Genomic DNA, 15,398 nt, shown 5'->3' on the forward strand with positions numbered 1-15,398 from the left:
TTTTTTTTTTTTTTTTTTTTTTTTTTTTTTTTTTTTTTTTTTTTTTTTTTTTTTTTTTTTTTGCTTCTTAAGGAAAATTATTATTTTTAATTATAAGATTGTCAACTTGAAAAATTATCCATAGTTGACTTTTTTTAGCCCGTCCTTTTTAATTATTTTGACTTTAATTCTTATATGTTTATATGTATTTAGTCATACCCGATTTGTGAAAGTATTATCTTTTATAGTATTTGTAACAAAAGTTCGTTCTAAAATTACATTCAAATTATAATTATCTATCTACTTGAGCGTATAGATAATACATCAATTATTATTTCAAAAGTAAAAAATTTGATCTTCAATCAATTAGGTAAGAACCCACATCGGTGGAAGGGGGGAACAAAACATTCTTTATAACGGTATGAAAATCTCTCCCTAACAGACACATTTTTAACAACTTTGATGGAAAACTAAAAAAAAACAAAAAAAAAAAAGACAATATTTACTAGCATTAGACTTAGTTCTTACGAGTTATGTTGAATTTGGATTCCCAATATAGAGATCAAAAAATAAAAAATGGTGGGATTGCTCGTGAGCTGAGCAGTCCATAAGGAATACGTGACATTCAAACTTTATCAATAGAACATACCAAAACAATGTTGTCTTTTCAATCACGAGCAGTAGTGATCATAAATAAAAAGGCCTCTATGAGTGTTTAGAACACTTTTTTGTTAACTTTCAAGTAGGTAGGCAATAAATTTCCTTTTCTTTTTCAACCATAATCAAAATGGGACAGCAAAAGTGTCATCAGGACCATGTGTATTATGGCAAATCTTTCAACGTTTACAACCTACTGGCCTTGCCTTCAACATCATCTCATCAAATCTCTACATGTAAAGCCTAAAACAATTGATTCGAAGCTTCTAATCTCAAGATTGTAGCGCTGTCTAACAAAAGTTAAAAGTCTGAGAGGTTGGCTGTAGAGTCAACACGTCTTAGACGAACATGACCGTGATACAGAGCAGGCACAAAATTCCTCCATGAGTTAAGGTAGCATCTTTGAAGTGATGGGGATTCCAAATCAAACTAATGGCAAAGATTTCTCCCTAAGTGGATTGTCGTGGAGATGTTTCCTAAGGAACTTTACCCTCGTGTCTCCTTTGTCATTCATGCATTCTTTCCTCTTTCTTCCATTTTCATTGCCGTTTGTATCCAAGCTCATGTATGTTCCCTGTGCTGCTGCTAAAGCCACTGAATCAACCATGTCAAAGTCACCAACGGAGTCATCTTCATCCATTACATTTCTGACATCCGGAACCTTTGTTGCTGCTTCTACAAACTCAGCTCCTGATTTGCAAGTGATTTCTCTGGCTCTGAACTTGGAGTTCAAATGGTCGAACACTCTCACCCCTTGATTTTCCAATACCAGAAGCCACTCTGAAGTTAAATCAATTTAGCGTCAGCCGTCAATAAATGAACATCAAACACACATGCATATATTCAGATAATGCCCAGCCAAGTCTCAATGTTGTCCAGCAAACACAAACATGACTCACAGTATAGATGGACTATAATCAATTCCTTATGAAAGTTTAACACATAATAGTTCTGTATTCTACACTAATGTCAACTTCAGCTTCTTTAAACTATATCTCCACAATCACTCAGAGAAGTGTGTTGAGGATGGTTGGGAGAGGAGTCTCACGTTAGATAATTAAAGAGACGATTATGAGTTTATAAGGAATACATCGCCATTGATATGAGACCTTTTGCGAAGACCAAAAGCAAAGCCATGAGAGTTTATCCTCAAAATGGATAATTTCGTACTAAATAGGGCTGTGGTTTCTCACAAAGTGCATGAAAATTATATGAACAAAGTTAATGTACGGTATACATGTATAGAACATACCGATGAGAGCAGTGGGTGTGGAGATGTTTGGTTGACTCATCCTCTCACTGAAGCCTGGTTGGTTTCTGACCCAATTGATCAACTGAGAGGGCCAACAAGAATTGCGGAAGGCATTTATGTAGGACATAGCCTTTCTCAGATTACCAGTTTCTCTGCACCAATCAGACGGTGCACATTATTAAATTTTACTAACTTTCATGAAATGTATCGTGCAGAACTATGATTTATTATACCTAAAGGTTCGAATGCCATTTTCAGCAACAAATAGCCAATTCAAACAAATAGTTCTTAAATCCAAAGCAGGTCGTTCAGTTCCAAATTGAAGTTTAATGAATGGGTAATCTGGTATTATTGCAGCGTCATATAACACTTCTCGCAGAAGAACTTCATCTGCAGAACCCTGCAGAAGAAACGGTTCAGTAAAACCAAAGGTACGTTCCCCTTACCACATGAAGGTGAATAAGCAATATTACTCCAAAGTTGTATCCGATCAAGCTTAAGCCACCATGGGCGTGTATCTGATGGATAGTAACGGAGTTGCAGAAACTAAAACTACATCTCATAAGGGAAAGCCAACAATCTCCTAGTAGAAGTACTACAGCTTCATATAATTATACTACACGCATGGTAAACGAAACTCAAGAAAGAAAGAAATACTGACCAACAAATAGGTGGTCGGCAAAACTGACTGCAGTAGCATCCTGAGGAAAGTATCTGATACGCACCAACAGATTTCAGATAACAAGCACCCAGAGTCATGATAATAGGACAAAAGATCGGATGCAATTCTAGCACAGCTAAGAAAAGCTTGGTCATCCAGATATGTAGAGGGCATACGAACAAGAGAAGCCCTGTAAACATAATGAACGTGCAACGCAAAGGCCATTGGAATTTTCATTTTAAACCTTATACAGAGAGACATTACTTTCAGAATTAGATTTGTTTGTGACCATGGAACAACAATCTACTGAATTATATGATTCCCAAGAGAGAATATGTGCCTGCCATCCCTGGTTTTCAATTTTAGCTATGTTCACAGATTACAACATCAGTGCTTCGTGCCTAATTTACATGTATCAACCAAATATGCAAACTGAAGGATATGGTGGATAGTTGAACAGGACATCGAGTTAATGTATACCAAAACGAAAGCAACTAAGCCGAGGATACTTATTGTGAGATCTCACATCGGTCATAGAGGAAAACGAAACATTCCTTATAAGGGTGTGAAAACTTCTCTCTAACAGACATGTTTGAAAACGTTTTAAAACCTTGAGGGAAAGCCTAGAAGGAAAAGTCCAAAGACGACAATATTTGCTACCAGTGGGCTTGGACTGTTACAAATGGTATCAGAGTTAGACACCGGGTGGTGTGTCAGCGGGACGCTGGCTCCCAAGAGGAGTGGATTGTGAGATCCTATATCGGTCAGAGAGGGGAACAAAACATTCGTTATAAGGCGTGAAAACCTCTCCCTAGCAGAAGCCTTTTAAAACTTTGAGGAAAAGTTCAAAGACAACAATATTTGCTTAGCGTAGGTTTGGGCGGTAAGCAATAGAACAGAGAATAATGAAATTTCCTACATACAGAATGCACACTCCTGACTTTTAGGAGATGGAATTTGATTTGTGTTATGTCCATGTGTAGGTCAGAAGACAGGTCAATAAGAACTTACGATGCTTTAACTACCTACAAACCAGAGGGCTGGGGAACAAGTTGTGGACAATCATGTTGTTTAACAGTCTCGTGACATTAAAAGAGAAAAATGCCAAAATAAGATCAAAGTGAAATCTCACCATAGAAGTGACAGCTACGAAACCCAGCAATCATTTGAACCGCCCGGCTGTGCAGTTCATTTTGCAGCTCTACCATTGACATTCGAGAGGCAAATTTCAAGCACAGCCTCAACAAAAAGGCTTGAAACATAACTATCCCAGAAAAGTAGCCCACCCCGCCGTTGACACCGATGCCTTCACAAATTTCATGGCTAACAAGCGGGAGAAAACCCCTCAAATCTTCTCCAGGTTTGTCAACCATCCAGACTCGAGCTAAATCCAGAAAATAAGAACCAAATCCCAACAAACAATCGCCGTCCTCGGACTCTTGACCACAACAAATACCGATATAGCTAACAACTCCATCGATCAAATTCTCAGCTTCCTCCTTCAACGTTTTATTCTCAACAACTAAATCAAAGAGAGAGTAAATAACCGGAGCCAGCACCGCAATTCTTTTCGATGCACAGGACGACGCCGTGCAAGAAACGAGTAGATGGAATAAATCCTTAACTGCCAGCAATTTCTCCGAAGAATTTCGAGCTGCGGATTTAGCCGTGTGAAACGTCATAGCAGAGTAAAACCACACAACTGCCACCGGCGGGTCGGCCAAATTTCCCAACAAACGAGAGAAAATCGGAACGAAGCTTGAGAAATCAGTAACCCCTTTTCGATATTCATCGAAAAATCGTTCGATCGATTCCGATAGCATCAATGCATAAGGGTCTAGTTGGTTCGGAACTAATAGGAGCTTCGATCGGCTTTCATTCATTTTTTAAGTAACGGAAATGAATTTTGGAGCAGTGCTACAAGGAATCAATACCAGTAGTTGAGTCAAGTAGAAAGCCGAAAGAAGTGGAAGCTCTGTACCGTACTGAAACCCTAGATATTCGGGTGTTGAAGAATTCGTGGGAAAAGGAGGGAAAACCGAAGGATTTCAGTGACGTTGCTATTTTGAATTCGCAAGAAATTAAAATATTGCAAAATTAAGCTATATTCCTTCCCTCCAATCGCAAAATTGACTCGGTTTCTTCCAACTGTCATCTGAAGATTAATGGACTCGACTTCCATTAAATCGCATAATCATAAGGATAAAACAGAAAACGGAAAACATTGGAAGCAAACTTTAATGGCGAAAGATGACAAACTTGATTCTTCGTCTCTGATCGGTTTGAAACCGAGATTCTTTTTATAAATGACTCCAAAATTAATAAAGAATAGAATATAATCTAATTAGTTAAGACTTTGTTGAAAAACAATTCGAATTTTATTTTTTTTTTCTAGATTAAGACTTATTTTCTTTCCATATCTATTTTATCAAAACATTTAAATTAAAAAAATAATAACAAAAATTTAAAAAACTCCCATAATTATTAAAAAAAAAAAAAAAACAAATATTCTTAAACTTTTGTTTTTTATTTTAAAAATAGTATTTTTTTTTAATTGCAATATTATAATTTAAATATTTTAAAATACCTACTAAGTGAAAGGGGATCAAGTTTGCCTAGATCAAGCTTTAAAAGACACATTTTGACATCAAATATAATTTTTAAATATTTACGAAAAATCATGTTCACGAAAAATCATGAATAACACCGAGACCGGTGACCACGAGCAAGTCATTTCTATTAAAGGACGTGTTTTTATTTTTATTTTTTTTAATTCATCAATATATGGAGAATCGAGAGTAAATGCCTTTTGTCTTTACGCCAGATGTGAACGGAGAAGAATTTGAAACAAGTTGAGAAATACCACTGACAATAACATGAGATATCAAATTCACTTGCAAGTTTTAGGAAGTCGGAGTAAACCTTGCCATTTACAGGCTCAGATAACATGGGAAGATTAACAGATAAAAAAACATCACAAAGGGTGTCATATGGTCTCTTATTGCAACATCACTCATAACCTTCTATTAGATTTCCACAACCTCGTATTAATACGTCTTATTATAGTTCGAAGCATCCGCCAAATTACAATACCTGACTTGGATAGATGGTCTCACTTGGTCCACCAATGGAGGAAATCTTTGCGCCTGTTGATCTTCTTCTGCAACTGAAGTATTCCATAAAGCAATGCCTCAGCAGTTGGAGGGCAGCCAGGAACATAGATATCAACCGGGACTATCCGATCGCAACCCCGAACAACCGAGTATGAATAGTGATAGTATCCACCACCATTTGCGCAGCTTCCCATGGATATAACCCACCGCGGTTCTGGCATTTGATCATAAACCCTGCAGTGAAGAAATGAAAAGTAAGCATAATCTATCAAAATACCATAACGGGAACGCGTACAGAGTTCAACTATCAAACCCCAATAAGCAAATTAGCATAAATAGGACTTCAAATAAAACAAATTTCTCACTAAATACCACAATTTTAAGTTTAGTTTTCAGAGAATTCCAAAAGCTCCTTTGCCATAAAAGAGCTGTCGGAACCAAGATGGACTAGCAGTAATTCTCATCATTCTCATTTGTCAACTGGATTCCATGTATGTAAACATAGAATATTTGAGATCTTTTTACCCCCAAACTTTGTTATATTCTATAATGAACACTCCTTTCAAATTCAGACTGAAGAGTGCAGATTGTTCATCTTTATATTGTTTAGAAAAGCACCTCCCTGTTTAATATCATATATCAAGACATCGTTAATCCTAGAAAATTAAGATAAGTTACTCTCTCTGCTCACCATGGACTGAGTTAACTTTTTCCAGTCGTTTTTCGGGTTGCTTTTAATGTTGGACCATCGACAGGAGCGGAAGGACTTCCCTAAACTTAGAGAAGATTGGAACTCGACAAAAGTAGCATTCTAAGATCAAACAACAGACAATGGTTCACTAACTGCCAACAGGAAGTTCGAGTTTCAAGCTTGAAAAATGAAGGTATGCAACATTCAGGCCAAGCATTGATGAGACTCTTGGAACTCTTTACACATTGAAAATACGTTAAAGGCAAGTGTTGAGTACCTCGCCATAGCAACAGTAATAGACATTGACATACAAATACAAACAAGAAACGGTTGTATTCCAATTCAGTATGCCCCTACCACATTGGAGCGATGGACACATTCCTTTCCCTAAAATAAACTATCAGGAGTTTGAAGCAATTGAAATCAAAACATGTTCTGTTTTGATTCGATAGTATCAATTTTGATATTTCCTGAATGAGTCAATCAAGTCTTTGAAACTCACTTCCCATATACACACTTCAAGATTTATTTGGAGTTTAGTATATATTGCACTTTTCAAATTCATGCACCAATATCCCATTGGATGAAATCTTTTTGGGCAATAGCTTAATATTCTAAAACAACAGCCTCACTGGCCGCTGCAACCCTCTTATAGGTATACAGATTTTGAAGCAGAAAATACACATGCCTTATTTCATTCAGAATAAAGCATTTCATTATCTATTGCAAGCAAGAAATACCGCCATATAAATGAGACCAAAAGTTCCAAGAACTTTGCATATCATTGCGATAGACTAGCATTCTGATATTCTTATACCTTTCTATAAGAAAAGTCACACATATAGAATTTACTGATCCCTTGGTCATACTAGAACTACATTTTTACGCATCAAGATTAAACAATAAGAACTCTAACATGAGGTATGGCATCGGAATTGGTGTATTCGTGTAGACTTTAGCTTCATTTTTCTCAATGAACCAGATATTCATGCATGGTAGCCTTATGCAAGCTACTTTTACAATTCAATTGTTTTTTATAAATTTCCTCATTGTCCAGGCCAACTTGGGCACGCCTTGACTATTATAATGAGCCAATTATATGACCCTATTATGTTTCGTTGCCAAGGAAACTCATCAAATATTAAATCGTAGGTATGTGGCGACCATAACTTGGACTCATTCCTCTCTAAGTCCTATATTATTTACATTTACCTTATTGACCACTTAGTCAACCCACAGAGATCTATCTACCCCCAATAAAGCAATAACTTCTTAATCTACAGACATGCAGCTGCTCATATCAAAGAGGACAATATCTGCTAGCGATGTGCTTGAGCTAGTATAAATGGTATCAGAGCCAAATACCGAGCGATGTGCCAGCGAGGAGGTTGAGCCTCGAAGGGGGGTCATGAGGCGGTGTACTAGCAAGGAGCTGGGCCCCAAAGGGTGTGGATTGAGGGGGTGCCACATCAATTGGAAAAGAGAACGAGTGCCAACGAGGGCGCTGGGCCCCGAAGGGGGGTGGATTGTGAGATCCCACATCGGTTGGGGAGGAGAACAAAACTTTATTTATATGGGTGTACAAACCTCTCCCTAGCAGAGGCATTTTTAAAATTTGAGGGAAAAGCCCAAAGAGGACAATATCTGCTACGATGGACTTGGGCGGTTACATATAATGCTACTAAGCCTACTGACTTTCATCTCCAACATACTCTAGGCTAGCACAAGCGCCTCTTAAATCCTCATCATATAACTATATGGACTCCGATAAAAAATACTAAAATAATATAACAAAATATGACAAGAGATGAAACACAATTTCAAAAACTGGTTACTTCCAATTACGTAAATCAATAGTTCAAACCATGAATAAAAACCAGAACTAAGATTGGAAGAGAATCCCAAAGAATTTTTTTTCCATTTGACCTTATTAAGGACTTGGCTACTTATGTGAAATGACTCCAGCCATTTCTGTGAAGGGAAGACACCACAGCACAGTTTGTGACTTATTTCAGTATGAGGAAGTCTTTACTTTATAATGCACATTTCAAATTCAGACGAACAAAATAAGGAGTAGGGACATCTTAAAAGCAAAGAAAATAGCATTTTTTTTTATATATGTGACGACTCCCTTATTGTAAACAAAATAGCATTTCAAATTCATGATTACTCAACCTAAACAGCATTTTTTCACAAATCATGCCAGGATGATGAAGTGAAAAAACTTCGTCCAAAAACTAGCTTGATGATTACTTGATAAATTTCCTTGTAAGCCATGGAGGTCATATGTGACGAGAAAAAATTCATGAAAACATATAACATGAATGCAGGTAAACAAATGAATCATAGGGATAGTTCCCCCAATTTACATTACAAAAGCTCAGTCAATCCAACGTATCAGAAGTAATCAACCCTTTTCTCATAATCAAGAATAGAAACTACCCTTAAAATCTATCGACATAAAGGCTGAAACATCGTATCCAAGACAATCACTGCATCTATCAGAAATTAATTTGACCTAAGAAATAAGAAAATACAGCAGATAATTTACCAGTGTAAGCCAATCAAAGTTCTGAAGTTAAACCCAAAACCTTTTACCTTTTAGTTATCAAACCATTGTCAGGAAAGATAAATATACTCAGACGGGAATAATATCTTCACAAATTTAGATGAGCAAAATATGTGAGAGCTACAGCCTACAAGTCGGGAACAATTGACAAAAAAGCCAACTCTAGAAACTGAAAAATCAAACAATTCAAAGCTTTGATCTCGATATGAAGTTTTCCATGAATCTACTAATTCAATTAGTTATCCAGTCAGGTTCATGAATTCCAGAATTAAACGATAATCGTAGAGCTAAGAAATGTCCATGGAGAATAACAGAAAGTGAGAGGGAGTAAACTAACTTGCGAAGAGCTGGAGCCATCTTGTTGGTGAGGGTACCGGCAACAATCATGCAATCAGATTGCCTAGGGCTAGGACGGAAGATGACACCAAAGCGATCAAGGTCATAGCGGGCAGCACCAGTATGCATCATTTCAACGGCGCAACAAGCAAGACCAAAGGTCATGGGCCAGATAGAGCCACGGCGAGCCCAGTTCAGGAGGTCATCGACCTTGGAGATCACATACTCTGCCGCCTTCGGAAGCCCCGTTGGGGACAAGGTCGAAGGAGGCGACGGGCTCGCATACGGCGTCGGCGAGGCGGACGATGAAGAAGACAAAACCGGAGCTGTAGTATGAAGAGAGAAAGCTCCCCGCGCGGCAAGGAGATGGGGGATGCGAGTGGAAGCTCGGCTCACAGCGGCCATTGCCACGATTCAAGATTCAGAACCTCCGATATACACCAAAATGAACAATTCAGAAATCTATTACGAAAATTAGAAATAACAATTTGCATCTCAGTCGCTGTTGACGTGGCACTCTATTGGCGGTACATAAAAACGACATGTCGCACCTATATGGGCCGGGAATATTAAAGCCCACACCAATTACTTTGGGCCTCATCCAGTGGGCTTTCCTCTACAATCAAAGATCTCCGGTCTTTTCGGTAATTTCGTAACTAGAAATTAGGGTTTTGAATCTGCTCTATAAATTTCTGCTGAATCGCAGCTTTGGAAATATCTTCTTCTTCTTCTTCTTCGACGACTCTGATTTCTGGCCATTTCTGTGTTCTTATTGTTTCCGATTTACATTCTTCTTTCTTCTTTCAATTTTTATCGTTTTTGTTTGACAAAGATCATTGAGTTCTTGAGATCTTGAATCGTTGTCCGTTTAATTCGCTTTAGATTTCGATGAAATAGGTTTATCTGGACTTGGCTCCATCATCGAGTCAGCAGCAGGCGCCTTTTTGGTGGCGATCCGTCTGCCGCATGGAGCCGATACTTGGTTACCGGAAGAAGATCCTTGAAACGCATCAGTTGTTTCAAGATACAATGCCCGGTCTACATTTTCCTTGCTTACTCTAACATCTTCATCTGCATATTTCAAAAGATTTTTTAAGTAATCGATTGATTCGATTGATGAATTTGTTTTTGAGGTTAGGGAATATTAATTTTGAATTGGCACTCAAGTCAGACACGGGTGTTTGTTTTTTATCTTACAACAAACAACCTTTTGCACGGTGCCTATAAAGAGCTACTGAACACGATTGGGGGAAGTGATTATTTTTCATGGCTTCCTTCAAATTTAAAGCAGCTAAATTTTGGATTTATTCCACTTTTTTCTTTGAATCATTCCTAATTAACACGCGAACGTTTTTCTCACTTCTGTCAATTTAGTGAAATGGTTTTTTTTTTACTGTAAACGATTTTGTTATCAAAATTTCTGGTGAAATACTATCAAAATTTTGCAATTCAATATCATCCTAAAATCTTCGAGAAACTAGCTTGAATATACTTCCGAGTTTGGTATTTTTGTTGTCCACAGAACAATCTCGATTGGAAACCCAAACTTTTAATGAGCATAAATTTGCAACAAAGTTTTTTCCTATTATGAGAAATTTTAATTATAGAGGACTCCTGGGAGAATAAAGCCTTGCAATTCAGATATTGTGAATGACGATGAATGAAGCCCAGAAGATCATACCGAACACATTTTAGACTATCACCCAAATTCATAAGGCTACTTTTAAGAATGCCCGTTGCTTAATATTGAGCGCCAGGTTAAATATTTCCTGAAGCAATAAGATATGAGGGACTGAAATAATGTCAGTCTAAGTCCATATTAAGATTAAAATTGAAATGACAATCCATTCATTGACAAGAATGATAATAAAATCAACACCCAAACTACGTTAACTTAAAAATTTCAAGCCATCTCTCCAGTATTTGAACTTAGTCTTCAAAGCTTTTATAACACAAGGTCCAATCAATCTATACGATTCAACTGGAAATGTCTGGACAAGCAATCTATACAAATAAAAAGAATCAACCAGCCCCACATAAATTGGACTATATAGTTAAACTGGCGATAATACATACCTCTCTTATGCATAAAACGATGCCAATGAGCTTAAAAAATTTTGGGAAGCCTTTGATGACTGTTGCACCATCGCCCAAGATAACATATTTTTTTATGCAATTCGTAATTTAATCTTAAAGGCATATCCTACAAAACTGATGCTATAGCAGACAAGACCCACCACTGCTTCAGCCATCTTCAAAATTGCAAAATCTAAATTATAGAATTTGAAGATGTTACAGAAGTTACCAGATAAGCAACATCTTCAAAAGAAGAAAAAAGAAAGGAATTGAACAGACGTTTAGAAGCAACAAGAACAGTCAAATGGGCAAAGCGGGGTGCCTCCTGCGTCTGCACTGCCAATACCCAATTCCTCTTCTGTGTAAATCTTTAGTCCATCCCCTGTTTTCTTTCTACTCTGTGATGGTGGGTCTACAAAGCCATTTCTAGGCTGAGTCTCATCCCTTTTCTTGTTCTTCAGCTTCATCGGTCTGTCCAATGCATCTTGTTTTGGTTTTTTAGCCTCCTGAATTTCCGGTTTTTTTCTCTTCTTCCCAGCGAAAATTTCATCGATTTCACTGCGTTTCTTTACTGAAGGGGGCTTTTCCTCCTTTATGGAAGAATTGGGCTTTTCATTTTTTACCACAGAATTGGATTTTTCCTCCTTTGTGATGACCTTCTCTTTCACCTCTTTATGCGCTTTAGAAGATTTCTTCTTAGGCATTTGTATAATATGATCGATCAGCTGCACAAAAAATTACACAATCTTAAGACTTATCCACAGACCACTGCTATTCAGTTAAAGCATTCAGTTAACGAGAAGAAGATTCTCTATTCTATTCCACAGAGCTCGATTATCACTCAGCTCTAACAAAAATCATTACAATACTCAAAGAAAATTCTACGAATTGCCGGCAGAAAAGGTAAAGGAGGCAATCTCTAATGAGTATTGATTCGATTACGACTTAACTTTTCCTAAACCGAAATAGTGGTCTCCATTTGTAAGAATCGACAACTAACCCTAAGTCCTTGATCCGGAAAAACAGATTTTCAATCAAACCACGAGGTTCGCTTCCAATCTAAGTTTGACGTTCATCCATTTGATAGATGAAATTAGAAAGACGAAGACAGGAGATAGAGACTAGAGAGAATACCTAAAACCAATAGAGTAGAAGATTGAAGACAAAATGATGCAGCACAGCGCAGTAGGATAGGCGAGAGTAAGGAGGGACGGCAGCGGCACCGACGGCGACGGAGAGCACGGCGGGGCGACTGAACTATTCAGAAGAAGAGGATCAGGCGGGAAGACGGAGGATAAGCGTGAGGCGGCTAGGTTTTCATCATTTTTGTTTCTTCCTTCCTTTCCCATTTTCAAAAACAAAAATCAAGTAGGGATGGGCCGTTTAATCGGCACCCGATAACCGACCCGATTGGTAGGCAAATGGCCACTATTTCGTGGGCTCATTGCCAATATTTAATGGGCCGTATACTAGTGGTCTGGGCCGCTTAAGATGTCCAACTTACAAATTTACCCCCGGTACAGTTCCCCCTTTACTGAAAGTTTTATAATAATAATAATTTTACATATTTGTATTATTTTAATTAATTTAATTAATTGTCTGAATTAATTAATCGACACGGCATCATTTCTGTGTTGCAATTTGCAGAGAGCGACGGCGAGAACCATGGAGGGTATCGAAGGGGAGAGAGGAGGAAGCCGATACTCACTGCAGCCATCGAGAATTAACAACGAAGACATTCTGTTCTGCATAGATGTGAACCCCGAATCCTCCGTCGAGATCAAAACCACCGGCTCTAATGGACGACCCATCACCAGAATGGACTCCATTAAGCAAGCAATTCTTCTCTTCGTCCACGCCAAACTCTCCATGAATCCCGACCACCGATTTGCCTTCACCACCATCGCCAAATCTGCCACTTGGGTAATGCCCTATCCATTGCCTATTTCTTGTTGATCTTGCTTTCTTCTTTCTCTTCTTTCTATTTTCCAGAAATTTAGAATTGGGATGATGAAGTTTCTAGGGTTTGTGTCTGTTTTAGGTTAAAGTTTATTTTAATTTTAGGGGAGTTATATATTTCTTCGTATTCTTCCAGTCTTTTTAACTCCACGGACACCCTTTTTGATTTTAGCATTTTGCGCATCGTTATGCTTATTGACCTAAACTGGTGAACTGAAATTGTAACTAGTGATCAAGGATTTAATGTGGTTCTGGAGAAATTATGGATTGTTCTTTGGTTGGAAACTCGCAGTTTAAATTCTTATGCAATTTGAGTTGTACTTGGCATTCTGTTGGAGACTATATCTGAGTTTTTCTTCTGATCCAACTCATAGAACTTTAAGATTTTGCATAGTGTTAATGTGATTATCCTCTTAGGTCCTTATTTACTGTTCATCGGTATCTGATTTGCTACTTATAGTTGAAGTACATAGCATAAACTTGCTGATCAAACTAGTAATCAATTTGCAACTTTGAATTGAAGAATGTAACTCAACCATGCTGATCCAACGCATTTTCCTTTCCACTTTGTGTACTCTTTCTAAGAGGTGTTGTTTTGATATTGTATTTAAAGGGGGAAAGGGAGAAGATGATATCGCCATGTATCCTTTATGTATCCTTTTTTGGAGTCCTTTTTTGTTGAGGATTCTTGGGAGGGAGTTTCACATTGGCTAATTAAAGAGATGATCATGGGGTTATAAATAAGGAATATATCTCCATTGATATGAGGCTTTTTAGGGAAACAAAAAGTAAAGTCATGAGAGCTTATCCTCAAGTGGACAATATCATACCATTGTAGAGGTTTGCGATTCCTAACATGATATTAGAGTCATGCTCTTAACTTAGCCATACTCATCGAATTCTCAAGTGTCGAACAAAGGGTGTACTTTTGGAGCCAAGCCTTGATAAATGGAGACTGATTGAGGGCTACATAGGTCTCAAGGGAGGCTTTATGATGTACTTTGTTTGAGAGGAAGATTGTTGAGGGTTGTTGGAAGGGAGTCCCACATTGTAATTAAGGGGATAATCATGGGTTTATAAGTAAGGAATATATCTCCGTTGGTATGAGGCCCTTTGGGGAAACCAAAAGTAAAGCCACGAGAGCTTATAATTAAAGTAGACAATATCATACCATTATGGAGGTTCGTGATTCCTAACATTTCTTGGGTAGTAAAACCTGGAGACAGGCATGGAAAATGGTTATAGGCTGAGGACTTTATTGTTATAGATGAAATGTCAGCTTCTAATCCAAAATGTTTATGATTGTAGCTCAAAAGAGATTTTAGCAGTGATATTGCATCTGTAGAAGCTGCAATCAGGGGGCTTGTTCCTACTTCCTCCTGCAGTCATGCCGATCTTACCAGCCTTTTTCGATTAGCTGCTCATGAAGCTAGAAAGTCGACCGCTCAGAATCATATTCTAAGAGTGGTATGCTCATTATACCAATACTCGTAATCTGTCGATTCAACTCAAAGAATATATCATTGTTCTGAAATTATGAGTTAGCCTAGATCATCAGACCTTGAACTCCTTATGTTCCAATGAATGCTTGAAAAATCATGTTTATAACCATTGTTGCATTTAGATTCTTATATATTGTAGATCATCAACACGACCACAACATCAATGGCCTGTGAACCAAAAACTGTTCACTTTAGATGTTATTTACCTACATGAGAAGCCTGGACCAGACAACTGCCCACAGGAGGTCTATGATGCCTTAGTTGATGCCCTTGATCTTGTCAGCCAGTATGAAGGCTATATTTTCGAGAGCGGCCAGGGAGTTGCACGTGTTCTTTACCGTTGCATGTGTTTGTTGTTATCACACCCCCAGCAGCGAATATCACTAGACGATCTCAACATACCAAAGCTTCTTACAAAGAAAGTACCTCCTGCCGATTCCATCCCTGCAAACGAAGTTGTCCCTGTTACCAGCCAGTGAGACAGAAGGGCTTAAAACAATAGTGGAAAACTGGATGCTGTTGTTATTGCTGCTGTAGCTTAATGGTACCTCACTCTTCAGTAATCTGATGCTTCTCTCTCTTTTTTTTTTTTTTTTTTTTTTT

The 15,398-nt window shown here is 37.8% G+C and overlaps 4 protein-coding genes across 4 annotated transcripts in view; 1 reads left to right on the forward strand and 3 right to left on the reverse strand.

Moving 5' to 3' along the window:
* Nucleotides 1-767: 767 nt before the first annotated feature.
* LOC111481209 lies at nucleotides 768-4,920 on the reverse strand. Its single transcript, XM_023126586.1, has 5 exons — nucleotides 3,682-4,920; nucleotides 2,550-2,602; nucleotides 2,122-2,288; nucleotides 1,889-2,040; nucleotides 768-1,416 (listed from the first exon to the last, which is right to left on the reverse strand). The coding sequence occupies exons 1-5, from the start codon at nucleotides 4,430-4,432 to the stop codon at nucleotides 1,061-1,063; spliced, it is 1,479 nt and encodes a 492-aa protein (XP_022982354.1). The 5' UTR covers nucleotides 4,433-4,920; the 3' UTR covers nucleotides 768-1,060.
* A 481-nt stretch (nucleotides 4,921-5,401) lies between these two features.
* Nucleotides 5,402-9,724, reverse strand: LOC111481245 (NADH dehydrogenase [ubiquinone] iron-sulfur protein 7, mitochondrial-like). The gene is made up of 2 exons (XM_023126647.1): nucleotides 9,260-9,724; nucleotides 5,402-5,896 (listed from the first exon to the last, which is right to left on the reverse strand). Exons 1-2 carry the CDS (start codon nucleotides 9,661-9,663, stop codon nucleotides 5,662-5,664), a joined length of 639 nt encoding a protein of 212 aa, XP_022982415.1. The 5' UTR covers nucleotides 9,664-9,724; the 3' UTR covers nucleotides 5,402-5,661.
* Nucleotides 9,725-11,180: 1,456 nt separating this feature from the next.
* On the reverse strand, nucleotides 11,181-12,712 carry LOC111481250 (uncharacterized protein C6G9.01c). The gene is made up of 2 exons (XM_023126653.1): nucleotides 12,469-12,712; nucleotides 11,181-12,059 (listed from the first exon to the last, which is right to left on the reverse strand). The coding sequence occupies exon 2, from the start codon at nucleotides 12,036-12,038 to the stop codon at nucleotides 11,616-11,618; it is 423 nt and encodes a 140-aa protein (XP_022982421.1). The 5' UTR covers nucleotides 12,039-12,059; nucleotides 12,469-12,712; the 3' UTR covers nucleotides 11,181-11,615.
* A 211-nt stretch (nucleotides 12,713-12,923) lies between these two features.
* LOC111481237 overlaps nucleotides 12,924-15,398 on the forward strand; it is a 3,117-nt gene continuing 642 nt past the window's right edge. The window contains exons 1-3 of the mRNA XM_023126632.1: nucleotides 12,924-13,257; nucleotides 14,602-14,760; nucleotides 14,918-15,379. Coding sequence (XP_022982400.1) covers nucleotides 13,000-13,257; nucleotides 14,602-14,760; nucleotides 14,918-15,274 — 774 coding nt within the window. The 5' untranslated portion in view covers nucleotides 12,924-12,999 and the 3' untranslated portion in view covers nucleotides 15,275-15,379. The remainder of the gene's footprint in view (nucleotides 13,258-14,601; nucleotides 14,761-14,917; nucleotides 15,380-15,398) is intronic.

Source organism: Cucurbita maxima, unplaced genomic scaffold, assembly GCF_002738345.1.
Source record: "Cucurbita maxima cultivar Rimu unplaced genomic scaffold, Cmax_1.0 Cma_Scf00006, whole genome shotgun sequence".
NCBI lineage: Eukaryota > Viridiplantae > Streptophyta > Magnoliopsida > Cucurbitales > Cucurbitaceae > Cucurbita > Cucurbita maxima.

Excerpts from the sequence above, each read along its gene's own strand:
- LOC111481209 (XM_023126586.1), bottom strand. The coding sequence starts at position 4,432 with ATGAATGAAAGCCGATCGAAGCTCCTATTAGTTCCGAACCAACTAGAC. Across the intron at positions 2,603-3,681 it reads TCGTAGCTGTCACTTCTATG|ATACTTTCCTCAGGATGCTA; the intron begins GTGAGATTTCAC and ends GGTGCGTATCAG. Across the intron at positions 2,041-2,121 it reads AATGGCATTCGAACCTTTAG|AGAAACTGGTAATCTGAGAA; the intron begins GTATAATAAATC and ends TGATTGGTGCAG.
- LOC111481245 (XM_023126647.1), bottom strand. The coding sequence starts at position 9,663 with ATGGCCGCTGTGAGCCGAGCTTCCACTCGCATCCCCCATCTCCTTGCC. Across the intron at positions 5,897-9,259 it reads ATGGCTCCAGCTCTTCGCAA|GGTTTATGATCAAATGCCAG; the intron begins GTTAGTTTACTC and ends TCTTCACTGCAG.
- LOC111481250 (XM_023126653.1), bottom strand. The coding sequence starts at position 12,038 with ATGCCTAAGAAGAAATCTTCTAAAGCGCATAAAGAGGTGAAAGAGAAG.